Here is a 23,933-nt window from a genome sequence, read left to right on the forward strand (position 1 = left end):
AACAATTATCATAATATTATAAAATAGGGACTGGCAGTAGCGGGAAACTGCCAGGGGAGGAGGGGTGGGGTTGCCAGTTGAGGGAACCTGCCGGGAGAAGGAGAGGCATACTCATCAACAAGGGTACCATCATAATGAACATTTGTATATCTAACCTGAATTGTACCCCACATCTTAAAAAATTAAAATAAAAAATACCTCTTCTGAGAATATATGCAGAGGAACATAAATCATTCTAGCAAAAAAGACATCTGCACATGCATGTTTATTGCAGCACTGTTCACAACAGCAAAAACATGAACCAACCCAGATTCCCGTCGAAAGTGGACCAGAAAAAGAAAATGTGGTACATATACACGTTGGAATATTATATAGCCATAAAAAAGAATGAAATCATGACCTTCACGGTAACTTGGATGTAGCTGGAGACCATCATACTAAGTGAACTATCACAGAAACAAAGAACTGGATATCACATATTCTCACTCATAAGTGGGCCCTGATCACCGGATATGCTAGCACAAGAATGGGATCAGCAGATGCTGGTCACTGCTGGGTGGAAAGGAGACAGGAGGGCAGGCAGCACATGGCAACACACCGGGTACCTGGTCCACTACTGGGGGAGAGAGGGCTAGCTAGAAGCCCAAATTTCACCTTCTTGCAACATACTTATGTAGTAAATCATCACTCATACCCCACAACTCTAAAATTTAAAAGGAATATTAAAAAATGAAGAATGGATGACCATGGGAATGTTGACACTGCTGCCATTTTAGAGATTCCCGATACTCAGGGAAATGTGATGAAGGTAAACTTATTAAAATAAGTGAGGAAATTGTGAGAGAAAGATGAAGATGTCTCAGAGTAAGTGACACCGGCAAAAATGTTCTCATTAAAGCAACTGTTATAAGGGTACCTGATCTCAAACCAGGCAAAATGGGGACCAAAGGGAGGCCCACACTTTACCTGCATGATGACAACTTATGTACCTAATCCTGAATTGTACCCCACATCTTCAAAATAAAAAAATATATAAAGCAACTGTTGGAGATATTTCATGACAATTATGACATTTATAATACAATATACCACAGATAAAATGCTAGAAGGCTGATTTGAACTTAGAAAAAAGCGTGACAATTGTCAGTGTGACATAGAAAGGTTGCTCACTCTGTGTCATAAGCTGTTTGATGAGGAAAAGACATTATTGCTCAAAACTTGGTAAGTTTTTTTTAGATAAAGAAAGAAAGAAAGAAAGTATAAATAATATAAAGAAATATATATAAAGAAATAAATTAGCCGGGCTCGGTGGTTCAGCCTGTAATCCCGCACTTTGGGAGGCTGAGATGAGTGGATTGCCTGAGCCCGTGGGTTCGAGACCCGCCTGGGCAACTTGGAGAGACTTCATCTCTACAATAAAATTTTTAAAAATTAGCTGGGTATGGTAGCGCGCGCCTGTAGTTCCAGCTACTTGGAAGAGTGAGGCAGAAGAATCGCTGGAGCCCAGCAGGTCAAGGCTGCAGTGGCCGGGAGCAGCCACTGCACTCCATTCTGGGTGACAGAGTGAGACTCCAACTCAAAAAATAAATAAATAAATTATGAAAAAAAGAAACAGACTCAAGTCGATAGTTATTTATAAAGCTGATATTTAAAGAAATATAAACACGCTGCTTAGAATCTTTAGGCATCTATACTCACCCTCTCCCCTACCCAGCAATGACCATCATCTGCCGATCCCATCCTTGTGCTAGCATGACCAGTGATCAGGGCCCGCTTATGAGTGACAACATGGGTATTCTGTTGTTTGTTTCTGTGATAATTCATTTAGTATGATGGTCTCTAGTTGCATCCAAGTTACTGCGAAGTTCATGATTTTGTTCTTTTTTTTATGGCTGCATAATATTCCATCGTGTATATGTACCACATTTTCTTTATCCAGCCCGCTTTCAATGGGCATCTGGGTTGGTTCTGTTTTTGCTACTCCATCACAAAAATTTCTTATTAACAAATTGCAGGAAGAAAATAAGGCCTATTTATGATTTATATAACCCAAGTACCAGAAAATATTTGGACAAATGAATAAATTATAAATCTCTCAATGGATGTAAAAAAAAGAAAAGACCTTCTCAAACCCCACTAGTCTATTTAGCTGTCCACTCTGTCTCTTCACCCCTTCAATGTTAACTTTCTCTGAGATGCTGATGGCACGTACTGTCTCAATTTTCTCATCTCCCGTTCACTCTTCAACCCACTCCAATCTGGTTCCTGTCCACATCACATAATGAAAACTTGTTAATCTTAACAAGGTTAACAAAATCTCTGGTGCCACATCCAACAGAAATTTCTCTGTCCTCTTATTTGACCTCTTGGTAGCCTTTGACAGTTGATCACTCTCTCTGTTTTGAAACATTCTTCTCTTCCAGTTTCTGTTATATACCATACTATTCTTATTCTCTTCTTACCACACTGACTGCTCCTTTTCAATCTCTTCTCTTGGGTCTCCATGTTTCCAGTCTCTAAATATTGGTATTCTCCAGGCCTCTGTCCTCTGTCCTCCTCTCTTCTATACATAAACTTCTGCTTAGGTGATCACATCCAGTGGCCTTAAACACCATTTATATATAATACTAATAAATCCCAAATATTTACCCAGGCTTTTTTCTGAGTTTCATACTTAACATATACAGCTGTTTAGCAACTTGGATGGACTTAGAGTCTATAATACTGAATGATATATCACAGAAACAAAGAGCAGAGCACCATATGTTCTCACTCATAAGCGGACCTTGAACAAATATCATAGTACTGTAAGAAAGGGATTGGCAGTAGTGGGAACCTGTTGGGGGTGGGGGGTGGGACTGGTAGTTGAGGGAAACTGCCAGAGGAGGGTTGGCACACCTCATCAACAAGGGTACCTGCATAATGAACATCTGTATACTTAACTCTGAATTGTACCCCACATCTTTAAAATAATTTTTTTTAAAAATAAAATAAATAAAAAAAACAAGAAAAAATATACAGCCGTTTAAAAGGTATATCCACTTGGATGTCTTTTAGCACCTTAGATTTAGCACAGCCAAAAAAGAGTTGTGTTCTCCTACAGTCTTCCTCATTTGGACACATACCACCAGCGCACTGTTGCTCAAACAGGAAACCTAGGAGCTAATTAGCTCATTTGAATCTTTGCCCTTTCTTCACCATTCTCATCCAACACATTAGCAAGCCCCAGAGCTAACCCTCCCAAATAGATTTCCAACACATCCACTTCTATCTATCTGCTGTTGCCTTCCAATCGAGGCTTCCATTCTTTCATGCTTCCTGCCTCCTAACTGGCCTCTGTTTTCATTCTCACTTTTCTCCAATCTATCCTCTCACGATAATTTTGTGACTTTATCAGATGCAAATGGGATCACACCTAAAATCCTTCCATGGCTCATCAAGTCACTCAGGGTATGAAATCTAAACTCCTAACATGACCCATAAGGCCCTGTGCCACCTGGCACCTGCTTACCTCTCTAGCCTCATGTCATCCCATACTCTTCTCCTTTCTCATTGCACTCCCATCACACTGTTCTTTTTTTTTCTTTCATTCTTCACACACACCTCAGGCCTTTGGAAGGGCAGCTTCCTCCACCTCCCTCCATCTCTACCCTAACTCCTCCCAAAACTTGCTCTCTTCATTCATGTCTCTGCTCACACATCACTTCCTCAGAAAAGCCTCCTTTGGCCACTTTGTCTGAAGTTTGCTCCTATCTTCCCCTATTTCAACACCTTGTGTATTTTCTTCACGGCATTTATCATAATTTGCAAATATTTGGGTTTTTTTTCCTTTTGAGGGAATTTGTCCCCACTAAATTATTTTCTCCATGAAGGCAGGGACAAAGACACTTTTATTCACTGTTATACCTCCAATATAAGTTAGAGCACTGTGTCTGCCTTTTAGCAATATCAACTGTTATTAGCTGTGTACATTGAAGCAATGTATAACAAGTGTCTATTTCTACAGACCCCCCCAAAAAAATCCCATTTACTAAAACTATTGGCACTAGTGTTTGTAGGACTCGCCTCCACAATGCCTTTCTCCACATGCTCTCTGACCACCCTTCTGGCTCTGACTGCTCTTCTGCTCCAAATGACTCCTACCTTATAGGTGTATCACAGCTTACATGAGGGGACTAGGTCCATCTGGAGGGATGGGGGAGATTCTGCCTTCCTTCCTTCGACAAATATTTATCTGGGGCATCACATATAAAATCTTTCAGAACTACCGAAATTCCCACTGAAAGGTTCATACAGTTCACTTCGAAATGAGAGCCATAGAAATTATATAAAGAATAAAACATTTGAAGAGATAACTGAGTCCCATGCTAAATCTACCCATCCAAGAAGTGGGGGGTGCAGATCTGGGCAGATAACAAGCTTCCCGAGTTGTTCTCACCATCAGACAAGATTGGGAGACTAGTGTCATGCTTAAGAGCATAGGCTTTACTGGGTTCTGCAGTCCTTTCACTTGGAGCTCTAGGAAGTGCCCCCTCTTCACTCCCAGCTCCCTGCTTCTTCCCTCTTCCCAAAGCCACAGGGGTTGAATGGCAGACTCAGGCTTGTTGGCATAGCCAGGTACCCATTCCCCACTTCCCCTTAAGTACTCTCTGCAAGGGGAGATCATCCCCTCAGCTCTTTCTCAAGGTAATATTGCTCTTTTTCTTGCTTTCTGAACCTTCTGCATCACTCTCCATTTATTCTAGAATAGTGTCCTGGCCACAGATAGACAGTAAACCCAGGGTACAGTGATATAATCTCACCAGTCGCTGATTTTCACTGCTGTACACTTGATTTAAGTGGAATTGTTTTTTGATGATTTTATGATACTGAGAGCAAAGAGATAATAACTACATCTGCCACTTGCTGCTGTGTGATCTTAAGGCACATCTTTAAGACTTAAGGCATCTCTTTGACCTCTTTGAGACTCCATTTCTTCATCTATAAAATGGGGACATTCGTTCATTCCAATCACTATTGAATATTCACATCACGAGGTCATTGTGAGGACTGAATAGGATAAGGTATGTAGTATCTGGCTCATAGTCAACACCCAATAAACGTTGTTGCTATTATTTTTGGTCTATGAACAGATTAAAGCATAGATTTATCAGTAATTCCAAGACTCACCATAAGCAAATGTAGAAATTATTAACAAGTACTTAGGAGATATCACAATCCCAACATAGAAAGCCAGCAGAGCTCATTCCCATATGAAAGGGCTTATATGAAGCCTGGCTCCACCTTGCTAAGGCTTTTAAACAAGTCCTAAATGTATCACCTCACTTAAGCATGGCCGATTAATCACTGAGGTTGGTTTTTGTTTTGTTTGCTTGTTGTCTTATACAAGGATCTAAAACAGAATAATTTTTACTATATTTGCAGATATTTTCTTATTCATCCTTTGTTAAATGCTCTTTTATTGTAAACAGTATTCACCCATTAATTCGCTTATTCAACAAATATATATGAACCTGTGTGCCAGGTGCTGAGGATACAAAGGTATACCCCTCAAAGTCTCAGCCCTCATGGACCTGACATTCTAGTGAGGTCTGTAGATTGCCTTCACACCCACTTCACACTAGACTGTCAAATACCTGAGATCAGAGGCTGTGATGGTGGTTCTTCCTTTTGGCCCTCTCTTTAACAAAGAGCACAGCTTAGGGCACACCAGATGCCCTCCAACAAACACCCAGACTTCTTGATGGCTTACTATGTGTCGGACATTATTCTAAGCATTTATGTGTATTATTTCATTTAAACTTCACACCTCTCTCTATGAAGTGGGCACTATTTTTATAATCATCTGACAAGTAAAGCAACTAAGGCATGGAGTGGTTAAGAAATATGGCCAAGTGCCTTAAGCTAGTAAATAATGAAGCAAGGATTCAAACTCCAAGCCCAGGGTGTGAAGACTCCCCCCCCAACCCCCCAGCCCCCTACCGCCATCATTAAACCCAGATTGTCCTCTTTTGGAAGTTCCTACTAATGCCACTTTCAATTGAGTGTGGCAACCTGTGCTAGGCTAAAAACTGAACATCTGGAACAGAGCAACATAACCTTCATGAAATTTTTCATTTTTCTGGGTTACCTTGGTTACCTCAGTTAAATCCTGCTCAGGTTAAAAAAAAAACAAACTCAGGAGAGTTACTTCTATAGCAAAACAAGAAAATGTTTGAGAAATTTTTATAAGATATAGGGTGCATGGGCTCATCTTTGAGGCTAAGATGAAATAACTCCTATCTATGAAAATACTGAATAATAGAATAGCCCGCTGCTGGAGAACCTGGTGTTTACACTATAAGCTTCTGTAGTTTGTTCTCAGGATACAGAAACACACTAGCAGAGGCTGTCCCAGATACCTACTTTCACGTGCAAGGCTGGTACCGGCAGGTCCGCGCTCAGGGGAGACATGTACTTTCTTATCTAGAAAAGAAGAAGAAAACATGTTTGGAAATGCAATCTCTGGGGCTGGATTAGAACACCCTAGAGGCCCCACATTGTTTAGCCCTCGGTTTATGACTACCTAACATCTTTTATCAGATGCTACAAAAAGGGAAACTTCTGTTTTTAAGGCCCCTTGGACCTTGTTCCCATCTGCCAGGCAGTGTTCTGATTAATAGTCACCAACTTCCACAACAGATCCTAAACATCAATCACCGATTAATACACTGATGTCAACATTAGTAGGAGAGAGTGAAAAGTTCACAGCAGTCAAGACTTTGGTGATAAACGTTTGTTTGTGAAGGTGTCTAGAGGTTTCAGGAATAAGACAATGCCTGCTTTATAATTCTGTCATGATGCACCAGGCTTGTAGTAGATGCTTACTAAATCTTTGCTGAACTGGATTTGAGCTGCATAGAATTGTTATGTTTGGAAGGTGATGATTTCAGCCATCTGTGTTCTAACCAACTGTTGAAACAGGGCTCTGCTGTGTGTACGTACAGGCATATATACAAGCACAGTTGGCCTAATTATCCCTCTGAATTCAGGAGAAGATTTTTGAAAAAAAGAAATAAAAAAGAGTATGGGGTGGGAATTTTCACAGTTTTCCCAAGCATGACATTTTTATGATTTACTCTTTAAGCACATTCCTAATCAAACTCTGGAACTGACAGAGTGGTATTTTAATGAGAAATGTGTTTTCGACATTACAATGGAACCACAGTGCCTGACTTAGGTAGACTGTGCTGAACAGGCCTTTTGTGTACTACATGCTTAGGTCAAAGTAAAGATCACTTCCAGTCATTTCTTCCAGGCATGGAAGGCTGGAACCACAGATATGTGTGGACCAGGAAGCTGCAAAGGAACATTCATCCAGAGTACAGAATGTCAGAGGATGCAGACTTGATCCCATGAAACTACAAAATATATAGTATTCTAAGTGTTTCATATGAAAGGCAAATCTTACAGCAGGGCAGGTTGCTCTTTTGGTAAAAGTTTATACCTCAAGCCATTTCTTCGCCATCTTTTTACAAAGAAGGGAGCCTTGTTTTCTGGTATTTTGCATCTAGTAGGCACTAATTAAATCTTTCCTGGGAGAGTGAGTGAATGAAGAAGTGAGCAAGCCTTAAGGGTATTTTTAGTTCAGGAGGAGGTCTGGTGGGGGAAGGGAAGCCAAGGGAAACCAAATGGGAGGAGCCCAGTGTGCAGGAGCCAACCAACGACAGCCAGGCACAGTTACGTCTCCAGGCAGCAATGCGGCTGCCTCCACAGTCGCTTTGAATTTTAATGTGTGGAGCAGATGGTTGGGATAGATTGCCCTTGTTTTTTGCCCAAGAGCCCAGCATCATTGAAAGTTGCCAACCCTTTGGAGACTAGAGTTTGAGCCTATAGGTATGTCACAGAATTCTGTTTTGCAAATAGATTATTTAGTTGCTCCCAACAAGGTAAATGCAGGACCTCATGATTTTAGGCAGCAGACCATCATTTTCCTAAGGTAAGACCAAGTTGACAGAGTAGGGTGAATTCTTTGGGCCCACTCCATCTGCCTGGCTATCTATGTGGCCCTTTAACCATTACACTGTGAATGTCAATGAATCCTACCTAATGAGGATATATGGAACATTTAAGCCGAACATTCCATTGCTCAGCAGCCCCATGTCCAGAGTGGCAGCAATTGGTCTTGGCACCCCATCTCATGCCGATTCACTCTCAACCACATCCAATCAGAGGCAATACCCCAAATAACAATAGGGATTTCCTTACAGTGGGCTGAGCTGGAAGGCAGGTTGAGGAGTAATCCCGTGCTTCCGGCTGCCTGAACAGGATTGTAATCTTCCTTTGTGGCAGATTCCTGAGGACAGCCTAGGCCTCCGTCTTCCTGGAGGAAACTTAGGAGGGGCTCACATTTCTCATCAGGCTGGGGCTCTGGACCCAGTTGATCCTCAGGGAAGACCTGAGAGTAGCCAGGCTCTGGGGAGCTGGGACTGGCTAGGGAGGAGAAATGCCACAGCTCCTCCACAGGCTGAGGGGACGGTGGGATCAGATCCACAGCTAAGGGACCAGGTACATTTAAGTTGCAGTTGGTGGCATGGTTTGCAGGAGATACTTCTGGCTGTGGCTTCGTCCTTGGAGAAGAGAAACGCCACTGGTTTGGAGGCGTGTCACTATCTGAGACGGAAAGATTTAGAAGACAGTTAAGTGTTTATGTAGTGTTTTCAAAATGGAAGTAGCTTATTTTTTATTTTTCAGGTGAATGCATACTATGTTTTTTCACTTGAAGAAAATAGGAAAAGGTAAAAAATATCACCCTAATCACATTATCCAGAAATAGTCACCATCCTCCTTAGGTGTACTTCTCTCTAGGATTTGTTTCTATTTATGTATGCATTGTTTTCACCACACATCTTGTTATTCAAGCTGCTTTTGCTTCATTAAAATATCATGAATATCCTCCCATAGCAATGAACAGAGCCAAACACTAAGTTTTTAAAGGGCTTTACAGTACTCCATCAAAAGGCAATAATATGACTAACACGTCTTATTTGTGGGCAGTTGAGTAATTTTCATTTTTCCAATTATATTAACAGCATTGCAAGGAGCTTCTTTGTGTAGACATCTTTACACCTTGGTCCAGTTAGCTCCTTAAGGACACTTTTCTAGAACTAAAAGTGCTTGATTTATGTTTGGTTGCTGCTGTTGTTTAACTTTATTTTATAGCTAGTGTTTTAAATATACCAAATAAGAGGGTTTCACAGAACTTTATACAGGGTTTATCACTTACCTGTTCTGGTCACTTGCACAATTTTAGGGATTGAAACCCCATTTTCCAGAGGAATCTGTGGCACAGAGATGTTAAGAGACTGGACCGAGGTACCAAAACAGATTTAGCCTAGTAGGGAAGTGAGCAGAAGAGATAAGTGATGGGAAGGGAAGTGTTTGCTTGGACCTTATTCTGCAAAAGCAGAACACTGTGTCAAGAGGTGACTCCATTTCTTCTTGAAGAGTTCATGTGTATTGGTTAAGAGGGATGGAGTTATGGCACTGCTGTAATTGTGCCTAAGATCGAGGCTGAATCTGAGATCTCAAATGTCTAGGATAGCTCATGACATGGATGGATGTAAGCAAGAGGAGAGGAAGGAAAGAGCTCTGCCAGACGGTGATTCAAGCCTGGAGTTTTTCATCTACCAAGATAATGGAGGGAGGGGCAGGTGTGGAGACAAAGGAAGATTGGCCTGCTGGAGAGGCTGCCTGCGACAGCCTCTTTTCCTCCATGTACACCTCTCCCAGCTCTCTTGAATGTTCAATTTGACTGGATTGTGTACAAGGTTTTAAAAAAAGTAAAAGAAAACTTCTGAGAGGCACAGTGTTTACTGGAGTGCCGCCACCCACCACCGCGGCTCTCCGTGTAACAAGTATGATAAGAACAGAAGAAACTCAAGCCCACGCGGTGCAGACATTCTGCCCAGCATCCCACACTGTTCACAGTGAGTGATGGGCGAGGGTTGGCCTCTTCTGATGAAACCGAAGGCAAGGCAATATATTCAGATGTGTTCCTGAGGGTGAGTGCTACTTCTGAAAATTGATATCTCCAGGCCAGAAGCAATTCAGGGCACTATGTGGCACAAGTAGAGTGATTAAGCTGATTTGGTGTAATCACTGCCTGCTTCATATTGAATGAGAGTACTGCATGTCCTAAGTACAAATTAGAAACAAAGCGTAGCCCCTGACAACTGAGTGGTTTCCATCTGAACTGGCTTTACAGATCTCATACTAAGATCTAGATACTGAATGCTTAAAACCTGACGGCAGGACTCCAAAGTGTTTTGAATATTTCTCTTAACTGCTTCCTTACCAGAATTTCTGATTGAAATGTTAAAGGGAATGGGTGATGTGCTACTGACCAAGGTACCATGTGGTCACTGGGTGCCCAAAAGCACAGTTTGAATGGGAAGTTGTAGGGATACACACAGGGTGTTCCAACCCCAAGTTCACAGCAACCTGTTGGCAGGTCTTGGGTTATCTGGGGAAACTCACTTTTCCAGACCAAGCTTGGGTGTCAGTGGCCCATGGAGTGGAAACTCTGAATATGGGTGGGCCCTCTTTCTCAGGCTTCTTGGGTCAATTGTTCCAGCAACCATGCCCATCTACTCTGTGGACGGATGAAGCCATCTTAAACCCTGAGCCTGTCCTGCTTCAAAGGCGCCGCTACCATTAGAAGTAGCCCTTATCATAGTTTGTTACTCAAGTGCCCCCTCTTAGTTACCTCTGAAAGTGAGAGAGGGAGCCCCAGAAGAGACTGTTGCCTTTTCAAACCCCAAACTACATTCATGAATGAAGAGAGGGTAAGCAACATTTTGATTCAGGGACACTTGGGGCAGACTGGGATTTTGCTATCAGCAAGAATACAAAAGGTTTTCACTCCACATACTACAACCCTGAATATCTAGACTCTACCTCTTAGTACCATCCATGCCTCTAGAATTCCTGAGGCCCTTCGTCCTAACCATGCCTATCCACAGAGTGCTAGTCTCCATTTCTCAGGTTCATGGTTTCACTCCTTCAGGCTGAAACTGGCAGGCCATTCCCCCTAAGCACACCAAGAGACATCACCCATATCCACCCATATACACTTCTGGGAGCCTCAGAACCCTCTAGAAAGCATATCCAGGTACTGACGAGTTTGCCTCCACCTCAGAGGACCTTCCCTCCACTTTATCTTTGCATGGTGGCCCTGACTTCCTATTCCGGACTAGTTTCTGAACATACAAATGTAAATGTCACGTTTCGAGAAGGGTCCTCCCAGAGCCTCCAATCCATTATCCTGTTACTGTTATCCTGTTACTTTTTGTGACTACAGTCTATTTCCTTCATAGCAGTAATCCTGTAATTTCATTATTCATTCTTTCACTGGTGGCCCTCATTATCATTCAGCTTTGAGAGAGCTGAGATCATTTCTCTTTGGTGACCATTGTATTCCCAGGAACTTGCACAATGCCTGGCACATAGTAGGCCCTGACTAAATATTATTCTAATAAGTACACACACATACATACACTCGTATAAGTATTACACACAAGCACTGTTATAAACATGCACACATTCACATTCACAAACACAAGCACACACATCCATACAGTCACATACCCTTCCCCACCAAACCTTTCCATATTAAGGAGAGCAGCATGAAAGAGTTTAAGAGCACAAACTTAAAAAAAATTTTTTTTTTTTTTGGTTAGTCTCTTTCTGTCGCCCAGGCTGAGTGCAGTGGAACAATCATGGCTCACTGCAGCCCCAAATTCCTGGGCTCAAGTGATCCTCCTGCCTCAATCTCCCAAGTAACTGGGACTACAGGTGCACTTCACTATGCCCAGCTAATTTTTCGGATTTTTTATAGAGACAAGGTCTCACTATGCTGCCTAGACTGGTCTCCAACTCCTAGACTCAAGCAATCCTCCAGCCTTGGCCTTCCAAAGTACTGAGATTACAAGCTTGAGCCACTACGGCCAAGAATGTAGATTTTGAAGTCAGACAGGTTTAGGATCCAGTCCCACATCTGCTGCTTCCTAGCTATGTGACACTGAGCAAGTCCTCTCCTACCTCTGAGTTTCTTGAGACTGTGATGAAATTGAATGAGACAATTCATGTAAAAGGCTTAGCACAGTGCCTGGTATATAATCAGCACTCAATAAGTGGTAGCTGTTACTGTTGTTATTATACATCATTTTGGCTTAGAAATCCACTTTGGGTTTTTTTTTTCTTTTTCTTTTTCTTTTTTTACCAGTTTGCAACACTCAGCAGAACCAATCCAGGAAAAAGCAAGATGATAATTAATGTGTGAAACCTGAGAATCCTTCCTGATTATGGTTACCTAGTGCTGGAAGACTGAGCTGAAGATTCCCACAGTGGCAGCAGAAGTAAGCATTTCAGGGCTGGTGCAGAGGATAGAGTAGATATTGGCTATAAAAGAGAAATTTCAGAAGCCTTTGCTCAGTCTGCATCCATTCCCAGAGAATAATACATCAGAGATGGACAGCAACAATTAGTAAATCTAGATCGTAATACTGTAAGAAAAGGATTGACAGTAGCGGGAAACTGTGGGGGTAAGAGTTGGGGGCAGGGAGATGGAATTGGCAGTAGTGGAAATTTGCCTAAGGAAGGGGGGGCACACCTCATCAACAAGGGTAACTGCATAAAGAATATTTGTATACCTAACCCTGAATTGTACCCCACATCTTTAAAATAAAAAATTTAAAGTAAAAAAAAGAATTAGCAATCCTAAAAAAAAGTCAATATAAAATAGCTTTCGTTTTTTGAGCACTTACTGGGAGCCAGGCACTTTGCTTAGCACTCTGCATCGCACGTGATCTTCATTGCAACCCAGATAAGAAAATGGAGACCCAGAGTGGTTAAAGTGCCTAAGGCCACATAGCAAGTGGTAGAGCTGTCTGATTCCAACCTCATGCTCCTATTGGTTATGCCTCTCTAATATTGCAACGAGTGCAGTGAGCTGGGTGCTTTCGCATACTCCTGGAGGTGGAGGGCTGGCAGATGGGCAGAACATTTCTGGGGGGCAATTTGATGGTATATATCAAACCTCTAAAATGTGTGACTATTCTTTGATCTAGTCATTCTACTTATGGCAAATTATTTTAAGGATCTAATCAATGATGCATGTAAAATTTTAGCTACAAGGATGTTCAATAGTGAAAAAATAGCAAAAATGTAAATGTCCACAAATTTTAATGAATTTGGTACACTTAAAAATTGATGCTCTGCCGGACTCAGTGGCTCAGCCTGTAATCCCAGCACTTTGGGAGGCCGAGGTGAGTGGATTGCCTGAGCCCGCGGGTTCGAGACCCGCCTGGGCAACTTGACGAGACCTCATCTCTACAATAAATCAAAAATTAGCTGGGCGTGGTAGCGCGTGCCTGTAGTTCCAGCTACTTGGAAGACTGAGGCGGAAGGATCACCGGAGCCCAGCAGGTCGAGGCTTCGGTGGCCGGGAGCGGCCACTGCACTCTAGTCTGGGTGACAGAGTGAGACTCCAACTCAAAACCAAAAAAAAAAATCGATGCTCTTAAGCCATCAAAATGATGTTGCCTTAGAACATGTAGTAGCATGGAGAGATGTATATGACTTATTGTCAAATGAAAACAAAACAAGCTACAACCCATTATGTACAAAATGACGCCATGTTGTAAAACAGTATTTGTGCACAGATGTATATGTGGGTTTTGTTTCCTGATGCTTATCTGTGTTTTTTAAATTTTAAAATATGAATACATAATATTTTTGTAATTAGAAAAATTACCTTTATTTATTTTTTTAATTTTTATTATAAAGATGTGGGGTACATTTCAGGGTTAGGTATCTAAACATTGATCATGCAGGTACTCTTGTTGATGAGGTATGCCCCTCCCTCCCCTAGCAGTTTCTCTCAACTGCCAATCCCCCTTCCACCCCCGACAGTTTCCCACTACTGCCAATCACATTCTTATAGCATTATAATTATTCAGGGTCCGTTTATGAGTGAGAACATATGGAACTCTGTTATTTGTTTCTGTGATAAATCACTGAGTATGATCAACTCAAAATCCATCCAAGTTGCTGCAAAGTCCATATATTTGTCCTTCTTTATGGCTGCATAATATTCCATTGCATATATGTACCACATAGAAAAAGTTACTTTTAAAGCAAAATCTTAAGAAACCACTTGACCAGTGAATCTCCCAAAAGATGAGCCATAGTTGTGAACAACCAATCCTTGACTGCCTGATTTCTTCCCAGGCTTCCTTTCTTCTTTCCTTCCTTCTCTCTGTCTGTGTCTTTAGCACCCATCCTGCTCTATGATGGAGCTGAAGCTGAGAACCCTCTGAACACACACGTACATCTTGCACCATGAAATTCCAACCTTTGGCCTGCACAATTTGCATACATTGACTCTCTCCTCTGTCCCCTTGGCTAGTGTTACTTGTCCCTCATACATACACCATAGGAGCAAAGAGGATATTCCTCGTACTAGCCGAGATCAAAATAACACCAGAGGCAGAGGGACATGCTTAGAGGAGACAGTCCAGTTACAGGGCATCAGGTGGGCCTATTCAGTCCCACCCCTTCTTTTATAGCTACTCCCTAGGGTACATAGTCTTTTGCTGAATATGTGGGTTCCTGCTTCCCAGCTGAATATGGAGATCAAACACAAAACATGCACTAGTATTTTGAAAGCTGAGTGGCTAAGAACTCAGGATCTGGAATCAAACCCATCTGGTGGCAAATACCATTGCCACCCCTGACTGACTATGGGATCTTGGACAAGTCACTTGACTCTCTGAGTCTCAGTTTCCTCATCAGGAAAATGGACACAGTAAGAGTTAACCAGCAGGACTGGTGTGAAGATTCAGTGAGATAATCCATGTGACAGGAAATCCATATGACAGGCCTAGCAAAGGGCTTGGCACACAGGAAGTGTTCAATAAGTGTTAGCCACTGTAAACATTGTTAGTGATAGTCTTTATGGATATTAACCACTTCACTGGGGCTTTGCCAGGGTTTACAAAGACAGGACAGTGGGGTAGTCAAGAGACTGACTCTTGACTGACCGACTTGAGTTTTAATCTCGATCACTCACTGTTCATGTGATTCATTTCTAAGGACTTATCCTTGCTGGGCTGCAGTTTCTTGCTCTGTAAAATAGATGATAATACCCACTGCAAAATGGTTTTGTGAAACATAGCCAACATGTAGAAAAATGCACAAATAGAAGTGTACAGCTGGGAGAGTTTTTACAAACTGGGTGATGAACACCCAGATGGAGTAACACAACATGATCACTACCCTAGAATACCCCCCTATGCCCCCTCCCAGTCATGAACTCTCCCAAAGGTAACCACTATCCTGTCTTCTAACACCATAGATTCAGTTTGCCTACGTTTGAACTTTATAAATCACAGTGGCTTTTGAGAAGTGAAGTAAATGCAATAATTTTAATGTGGTATCTGGCATGCAGTGGGGGCTCAATATATGTCTGTGCAGATTCCTTTCCCCTACTAGAAAGGAAGACAGGAAGTTGTCAGTATTCACAAAGGACATAAACAACTAGCATGACTATATATCATACAACTATTGACATTAAGAAAGCAAGCCAGAATTTCTTCCCACCCCCACTGATTATGGCAGAAGGGAAGGAAGAGAGGAGGCGAGTCCCTTTGAGACTGGCTATAAAAAGATCTCTGGGTGCCCAGGTATACATCCTCTCACCTTCTCTCAATAGCCCTTGAGCAATGCCACCAGGCCTGAGGCCAGCCTTGGGACTGGAGCTGGGGCAAAAAGAACATAAGGCAGCATGTGCACCAGGGTCATGCCCCCAGAAACCAAAATTACTGAAGCTCTGAAATCTCCACCATCCTTTTAAAAGAAGGTAATTCAAAGATACCTTCAACTAGTGTTTTCTTTTTTCAAGTATGCCAGTATAAGTTATACATAAGTAAACAAAAGAATAGCATTGATTTGGGAAGAGAAGTCAGGACATTTGATGGCATTTCCTAGCCACACGGGTCTCTGAGTTTGGGGTTTGCATATTTGGTTCGACAGAGAGCCCTTAGAATGCGGGCAAGTTGGCAATGGGAGTCCATGAATGGGAGCCTGTTTTCCTGGCATGGCCCAAGCTGGGCTGAGCGGGCTGGTGCTAGCCTGGAGTGGTTGAGACGGTGCTAACAGTCAGGAATGAAAAACCACTTTATAGATTTCTCATCATTTTCAAAGCTGTATGTATATCATGTAACACCTCCAGTGAGAACCTCTGTGGGAGGGGAAGTCTTTCATGGAGGCCTTCCCCCGAGGCAGCAGAGTTTATGAGAAACTTGACTCCTAATAATGATAAGAGAGGCTTTGAGGGGGGCAGGCTTTTCTTTCATTTGCTCTATCAGCAAATATTTGCCTAGCCCACACCACCTCTGTGAGGAAGACAACATCTTCACAGTCAAGAGATCCGTGAGATTCTCACAGGGAAAATGCAACAACTAAGAATAGAGAAAGCCGCCTCTCTACGTGGCCTGTGGAGGCTGTCTTGGGCAAGAAACAGGACTTTGCCCAAGCTTTTTATTTTTAGCAGGCAGGGTCTTCACAGAAGGATACAGGGTGAAGTCAGAAGGCACAGGGAACACTACAACAGCCACACAGCAGAACCCCTTGAAAACTTGGAAGCTTGTGGGAGAGGCCTGCTGCTCAGGGATCCTAGTATTTTGAATGCGGGTCTTCATATCCATCTTAGCCATTCAAAAACGTGAGCCAAGCTTTGGAACCCTCCCCAAATAACTAACACCTACATAGCACTTAGTATGTGGCACTTGACATGCCTCATCTCAGTGACTCCTCACAAGCACCTGCCTATAGTTAAATATTATCTAATTTTAGAGAGGAGGAAACTGAGGTATGGAGAGGTAAAGTGATATACCCTGCAATCACACTGCTAGTAAGTGATGGAGCTGGTCTGGCCCCAGGCTGACTGGTTCAAAAGCTGTACACCACACTGTATCACCTCTCTATGGTGACCCCATCTGCAGGGTCAATACCCAGTGATGTAAATCACAATTTCATTCATTCAAGCAATATATATTGAGTGTTTCCATGTATTAGGCATTGTGCTAGGTACTTGGAAAGTGGCAGTTAACAGACTGAGTCCTTGCTGCCACAGAGCTCAGAGGGTAAATAAAGGGAGGAATTAAGAAACACATCGACATACAATGTGCCCAGGGGTGAGAATCGTTAAGAAGAAAACTAAAACACAGAATGTGACAGGACTGGGCTCCTATTTTTTAAGTTGATTGCTCAGAGAAGTCCTGTGTGAAGGCAATATTCAGATGGAGACTTGAATGGAGAAAGGGGAAGTCATGCAGATATCTGGGGGAAAGAGCATTCTAGGGACTGGGGAGTTCAAGTGCAAAGCGTTGTTCTTGGCAGGATTGTTCTTGGCAGGATTGTTCTTGGCATAGTCTGAGAATAGTGAGGAGCATAGACTGGAGTGGTAGGCATGACACCAGACAGACAACAGGGGCCCAGATGAGGTAGGTCTCATGGTAGACTTTGGATTTGATTTGATGTGAGGTGAGAAGCTGTTAGAGGGCTTTGAACAGAAGAGTGCTATGCTATAACTTTCATTTTAATGCTATCATTCTGACTGCTATCTTGAGAATAGATGAAATGAGAGGAAGAACAGAAGCAGTGAGATCAATTAGGAGACGAAGATATGAGGGCAATCTGGCTGCAACATCTGTCACCCCATTGATTGCCAAGGTTGATTCGGCTGATCTGGCTGGCTAGGTGGGTGTCCCCTTCCTCCCTTATCACTCCATATTTATCCTTCCTGAAGCTGCATGCTCTGTCGAAGAGAATGACCATCCCCGCTAGAGGAAGACTCTTCTTTAGTCAAAGGTATGCAAGTAGCTGTGCTTCCCTGCTAGAACCTCCAAACAAGCTCTCAATTGGAAAATGCTTGTAACAAACCAGGGGGAAATGATGGCTTATCAGACCCAGGTGATAGCAGTGGAGGTGGGAAGATGTGGCCACCAGATCATGGATATCTGGAAGGTAAAAACTACAGAACTTCCCAACGGATTGGATATGGGGTGTGAGACAAAGAGAGGAGCTAAACACGGATCCAAGTAATTGGAAGGATGCAACTGCCTTTTACTGAGATGGGGAGACTGTGGATGAGATAGCTTGAGGGAGAAATTAAGAGTTCAATTTGGGACCTCTTTTGTTTGAAATTCCTATTAGACACATGAAGTGAAGGTCAGGCAGGCAGTTAGATAGACAGGTGTTAAGCGCATTCTGGGCTGCATGTATGCATTTGGAATTGGTCAACATATCGATGGCATTTAAGACCAACAGAGTGGAAAAGATCACCTGGTGAGTGCAGGTCTGAGATCTGAGTGCTGGGGCCCTGGAATGTTTAGGAATCGTAAAGAGGAGGACATCCAGCAAAGGAGAGTGAGAAGGCGTAGTAACCAGGGAGATCGGAGGAAAACCAAGAAAGTGTGATATTTTGGAATCCAAGTGAAGGAAACATTTCCAGGAGGAGGGAGCAATCCACTGCAGCATATGTTGCTGGTAGGTTGAATAAGACGAGGACAGAGAGGGACCATTGGATTTGAAAAGTGGAGGTTACTGGCTAACCTTGACAAAAGTGATTTCAAGGAGTGATGAGGTAAAGAGTATAAATGAAGTGATATCTAGAAAGTGTGAGAGGAGAGGACAGAGTGTGTGTGAATACCACTTTTGAGTTTTGTTCCTAAAATGAAACAAAGAAAATGGGAAATAGGCCAAGAATTGGTTTGATCTTAGCTTGAGTTTTACCAGGAAGGTAGAATAGAGAAAGTGAGGAACTGTGGATTGATGGTGCTTGCAAGAGAATGACTGGCATGGATCTAAGCCAATGTGTTCAGAAATAAATCAGAGTCAAATAGTCAAAGTCAGCATACTTGTCCATGTATTAAGTGCCAGGGATTTTGTGATCCTTCCAAGGAGTCAGTTAGATCTTTTGAATCCCACACCCCACATTTCTCAGCTCTTACCACATGTCAGTCTCCCAAATGACTCAAGATCACAGTCATTTCTGCTCTTGCTTTGATTATCCAGCACCTTCTTAGACATCACCTCCCCACTCTCCACCCACTCACTCCTGCCCATTTTAACAGCAAGCTCTACATTGTTTCCTTTAGTATCTACTGCTACCACACAGCCCTTCGTGTTTACTTAACCCACAAGACTCTCTGAGAAAGTTACATCACTTGAATGGAAAAGTAATTTCTAAGAAAAAAGCCAATTCTGCAAAGGTGAATACATCAGATACACACCAACTCCCTGTCCAGACTCAAAGAGCAAAGCCAGAGTGATAGCATCTGGAAACAGGTGAGCTCTTTGTCCACAGGCAGAAGCCCCACTTGTCCACTTTAAAATAACATGTCCCACTTGGAGGTACATTTGTCTTCTGATGGGAGCAAGGCATTCAACATGTGTGTTCGGCTCCTGAAATCTACCAGACCCTGATCTATCTACAGACTTTTAGAAAACGTAAAGGGGAGCCATACTGAGTCACATTTGGCTGGCAGGGATGACTTCTCTATTAGGTGCAGGAGACACAGTGCCTAGGGTCCATGAACACTTTCAGGGGCCCACGAAAAAGTTTTAAAATCAGAAGCAAAATATGATAATCATACTGAATATATCTTAAAAATGAATCCAGCCTGGATTATATTCATTTTTATACCAATGCAGTCAGAAAAAGTAATTTTAATATTTGTATGGAGGAAGGAGCCCATGAAGGCAAAACTATCTAGGGCCCATGGAAGCCATACTGCAGCCCTGCCTGCTTAATGTTTAAAGCTTCCTCCATACCTGGGTATTTTGATGTGCACAGTTTGACCTAACTTTTTTGAAGAAACTCCTTTGAGATGTGAGAATGCTTATTTCTTAACAATTAACAAATAGTGTGTGTAATAGACACTGCTGGCCCTGCGAAGGGTGGGAGAGGGACTGACAAGACTCTACCACACTCTGGCCCCCACCCTTTCTCTCCAGATCATCCACTATTAGTCAAGAGAATGCTGGGAGCACCTACATGGGACATGCTTTTTCTTATCACGGATCCTTTGGTGTTCCTTCCCTGTCAGGCCAATGGTAATCGTAATTGTAATTGTAATCGTAATAATACCAGAAGGGCACAGTGGCTCATGTCTGTAATCCAGCACTTTGGGAAGATAAGGCAGGAAGATCACTTGAACCCAGGAGTTCAAGGTTGTAGTAAGCCAAGACTGTGCCATACCCCATCCTGGGTTACAGAGCAAGATGCTGTTTCAAGAAGAAAAAAAAAAAGGAAAAGGAAAGAAAGGCTGAGCGTGGTGGTTCACTCCTATAATCCCTGCACTTTGGAAATCTGAGGTGAGAGGATTGCTTGAGCCCAGGAGTTCCAGAGCAGCCTAGACAACATAGGGAGACCTCATCTCTACAAAATTAAAAAAAAAATTAGTAAGGCTTGGTGGCACATGCCTGTAGTCCTAGCTACTCGGGAGATTGAGGTGGCAGAATCACCTGAGCCCAGAAGTTCGAGGCTTTGGTAAGCCATGGCCATGCCACTGCACTCCAGCCTAGGTGACAGTGAGACCTCAACTCAAAAAAAAAAAGAAGAAGAAGAAGAGGAGGAGGAAGAAGAATATTGATAATGATGATAATAATGAGCAGTTGTGGAGTTCTCATTAAGTATTTGAGCAGTGATGCCAGCACTTAACATGATTGAGGAAATAACCAAACAGGTGAACTAATTTGATCAAACAGTACCTACTTTTACATTAAAATTCTTTCTTTTAGTAGCTTTAACTTAAATTTTTTTCAAAACCACCTCTCTACAATTGTGCACTTTATTTATGGGAATAAATTACATAAAATGCAAATACCGTCAACATTTAAAACCTACCATATTTCTGTTCCACTGGCTTATTCAGCAGAAGTCTGATCTTAGTCTTTGATCGAAAGTTCAAGGATCTTTGTACCTAGTTATAGTGCTCATAAATTTGAAATTCATATATTCACTAATTCATTCAACACATTCTTACTGATTGTCCACCATTTCAGTCACTGTTTCTAGATGCTAGAAACACACTTTTTTTTTAGTTGGGGTCTCACTCTGTCACCCCGGCTGGAGTGCAGTGGCACTATCACTGCTCACTGCAGCCTCAACCCCATGAGCTCAGGCAATTCTTCTGCCTCAGCCTCATGAGTAGCTGGGACCACAGGTGCATGCCATCACTCCTGGTTAATTTCTTTATTTTTTGTGGAGACGAGATCTTGTTATGCTGCCCAGGCTTGTTGCCAACTCCTGGTCTCAAGTAATCATCCTGCCTTGGCCTACCAAAGTGCTGAGATTACAGGAGTGAGCCACCACACCTGGCCTGGAAACACAACGTTGTGCAAAACCAGCAATAGTCCCTGCTCTCACAGAACTTTGTGTTTAATGGGGGAGTATGCAATAATCAAATAATTATACAAGCTTAAAATCTGCAGTTATGACAAGGGCTGTGAAGGAGAATTAAAGAATACTAGGAAAATCGTAACAGGATAGCTGGATATTTAGGGGTGAGTGGTCAGGGAAAGCTGCCTTAAGGAAATGATCTTAGGACGAATGTGTGTTAATTAAGAGAAGAAAGGGAAGAGCTTTACAGACAAGGAACAGTTTGTGCAAAGGTCATATGGGGATCAGAACAAACATGAAGGATGGAAGGAAGTCAGTTTCTGAAGGAGAGTACTGGGGGAGAAGATGAGGCTGGAGCAGTAGATGGCAGCCCCATTTTGACATTAAATTTTGAAGAAGGGGTGTGGTTTCTCACTAGACAGCGTGACTTGCCTTGCAAATATATACATGTCCAAGTGCATCAAGTATGTCAAAGAACTGGTCTTTCTGTGACAGCCTTGACAGGGAATCCCTGCCTTCTTCCTCCCCACATGCTCACCATTTTTTAGGATCACATCTTCATTCTGGCTCGAGGGGCTCAATCCCTGGGAGCTCTCGATATTGCCCAGGGCTCTGGAGAAGTGCTCATCCACAACGCTGCTGATGTCCCCTTGGAAATAGGTGAAAAGCACACATCGGGAATTCCATTCAGTCTTTATAGGTTTTTGCCGATTTTGAGGCAGTCGGACAGCAGTCTTCTTCGTCCTGTTCATGGTGGGTCAGTGACACAGGGTATGGCTGTGGATCAAAGGCAAAATGTTACTGGACTATTTGATCAAGTGACTTGGCTGTGGTTTGGAGAAGAAGCATCCTTGACAAGGGCCAACAGTTTGCCCCTACCAAGTATAGACTCTCACTCGGGCCCCATGGAGCCACTGAGCTCCTGAAGATCAGCAACAGTGCTGTTGAAGAGCCTTGTCTAATCCATGTTCAGGGAACAACACAACAAATCTCTCTGAAGTACTGAAAGGGGCCTTCTCTTACACATGAGAAGAATTATTAGATGCCATGACTAGAAGAACATCGGGAAATGGGGTGGTTGGAGGACATTGAGGCCAAATAGCAGAATCACTTGCCTTCTGGGGATGTGCCTTCTGCCCAAACGAATGAGCTAAGCTGCCCCAGAACTACCTGTAGCCATAGGCTTCCCTGGAGAGCATGACTAAATAATCCAGTGGGTGCTAGACAATTTCAACTTGCATACTAAGTGTTGATATCCATCTTGTTCACGTCCTTGCAAGAGAATGAAACAAATCAAATTCCCCTGCTCCTCCGATACCCTAATCTATGTAAGACCATGTCCCACCCCATCTTAGAAGCTAACACTTACAAACAATGCCAGCTCTAAAGTCTCCAGACTGATGTATTCCAAACAAAATACAGATATTCAAAAAATACATTTACACTAATACGTTATGGCAACATCCGTGCCAAGCTTCTGAGAGGTTGTAAGATTGTCAGCTCTGTTTGCCACCCTATATTCTGTACCTAGAACAATGCCTGGAATACAATAGATGCACAAGAGCTGTTTGCTGAGTTGCCTTGAACTTGGGTTCCCTCATTGGCATCATCATGTCCGACCTTGCGAGTTCCTTGAGGGTAGATGCTGTCCTTTTGCAACCAGGCCCTCAAAACAAAATGGGCCCTCGAGACATGTGATTCTCCTTTACTAAGAAAGTAACCTGTCTGGACGTTTCTTTACTTTTAGCCACTCAATCTGACTCTCTATGTGCTCTGGCTAAGGATGCATTTGGTCTATTGATACTTGTCAATATGATGAAAATGACTAGAGTTTAATAGACTGTCTTCCTCTCTAGTTTATGAGACCCTTGAGGATGGAAACCATGTCTTATTCATTTATCCTGGCATCTGGTACAAAGCAGGTGTTCAGTAACCAATGGCAAAATGACTGAATGCCATTTCATTCATTAAAAAAAAAACAATGCAAGGAAATCATATCAGATTAGGAAGCAGAAGACCTGGGATTTTCCTTGGTTGTGTAACTTTGGAGGAACCACATTGCCTCTCTGGGCTTCACAGTACTGTTGGGTAAAAGGAAGGAGTTGGAGCATGTGAATTCTGCTGCCTCATCTTTTATGGTTCTATTGGAACTGTCAATAGGAAATGATGGGGCCATTAGGAAGGAATCTGGCAGTGAGCAGGGGACCCTTTCTTTAAAAGGGTCTGGATGTGGTGGCTCACTCCTGTCATTCCAGCACTTTGGGAGGTTGAGACGGGAGGATTGTTTGAAACCAGAAGTTAGAGAAAAGGCTGGACAACATAGCAAGACCTCATCCTCACAAAAAAATTTAAAAGTTAGCTGGGCATGGTGTTGTGAGCTGTAGTTCCAGTTACTCAGGAGGCTGAGGTGGCAGGATCACTTGAGCCCAGGAGTCCAAGGTTGCAATGAACCATGGTCGAGCCACTGTACTCCAACCTCGGTGAT

The 23,933-nt window shown here is 42.7% G+C and overlaps 1 protein-coding gene across 1 annotated transcript in view; it reads right to left on the reverse strand.

Moving 5' to 3' along the window:
• Nucleotides 1-22,200, reverse strand: part of VGLL1 (vestigial like family member 1) — a 98,712-nt gene extending 76,512 nt beyond the window's left edge. Inside the window, exons 1-3 of the mRNA XM_021718656.1 lie at nucleotides 21,987-22,200; nucleotides 8,248-8,652; nucleotides 6,406-6,465 (exon numbers count right to left, since the gene is read on the reverse strand). Coding sequence (XP_021574331.1) covers nucleotides 6,406-6,465; nucleotides 8,248-8,652; nucleotides 21,987-22,200 — 679 coding nt within the window. The remainder of the gene's footprint in view (nucleotides 1-6,405; nucleotides 6,466-8,247; nucleotides 8,653-21,986) is intronic.
• Nucleotides 22,201-23,933: the final 1,733 nt, after the last annotated feature.

This window comes from Carlito syrichta, unplaced genomic scaffold (genome assembly GCF_000164805.1).
Source record: "Carlito syrichta isolate Samal-C Ts95f unplaced genomic scaffold, Tarsius_syrichta-2.0.1 Scaffold313184, whole genome shotgun sequence".
In the NCBI taxonomy this organism is placed as follows: Eukaryota; Metazoa; Chordata; class Mammalia; order Primates; family Tarsiidae; genus Carlito; species Carlito syrichta.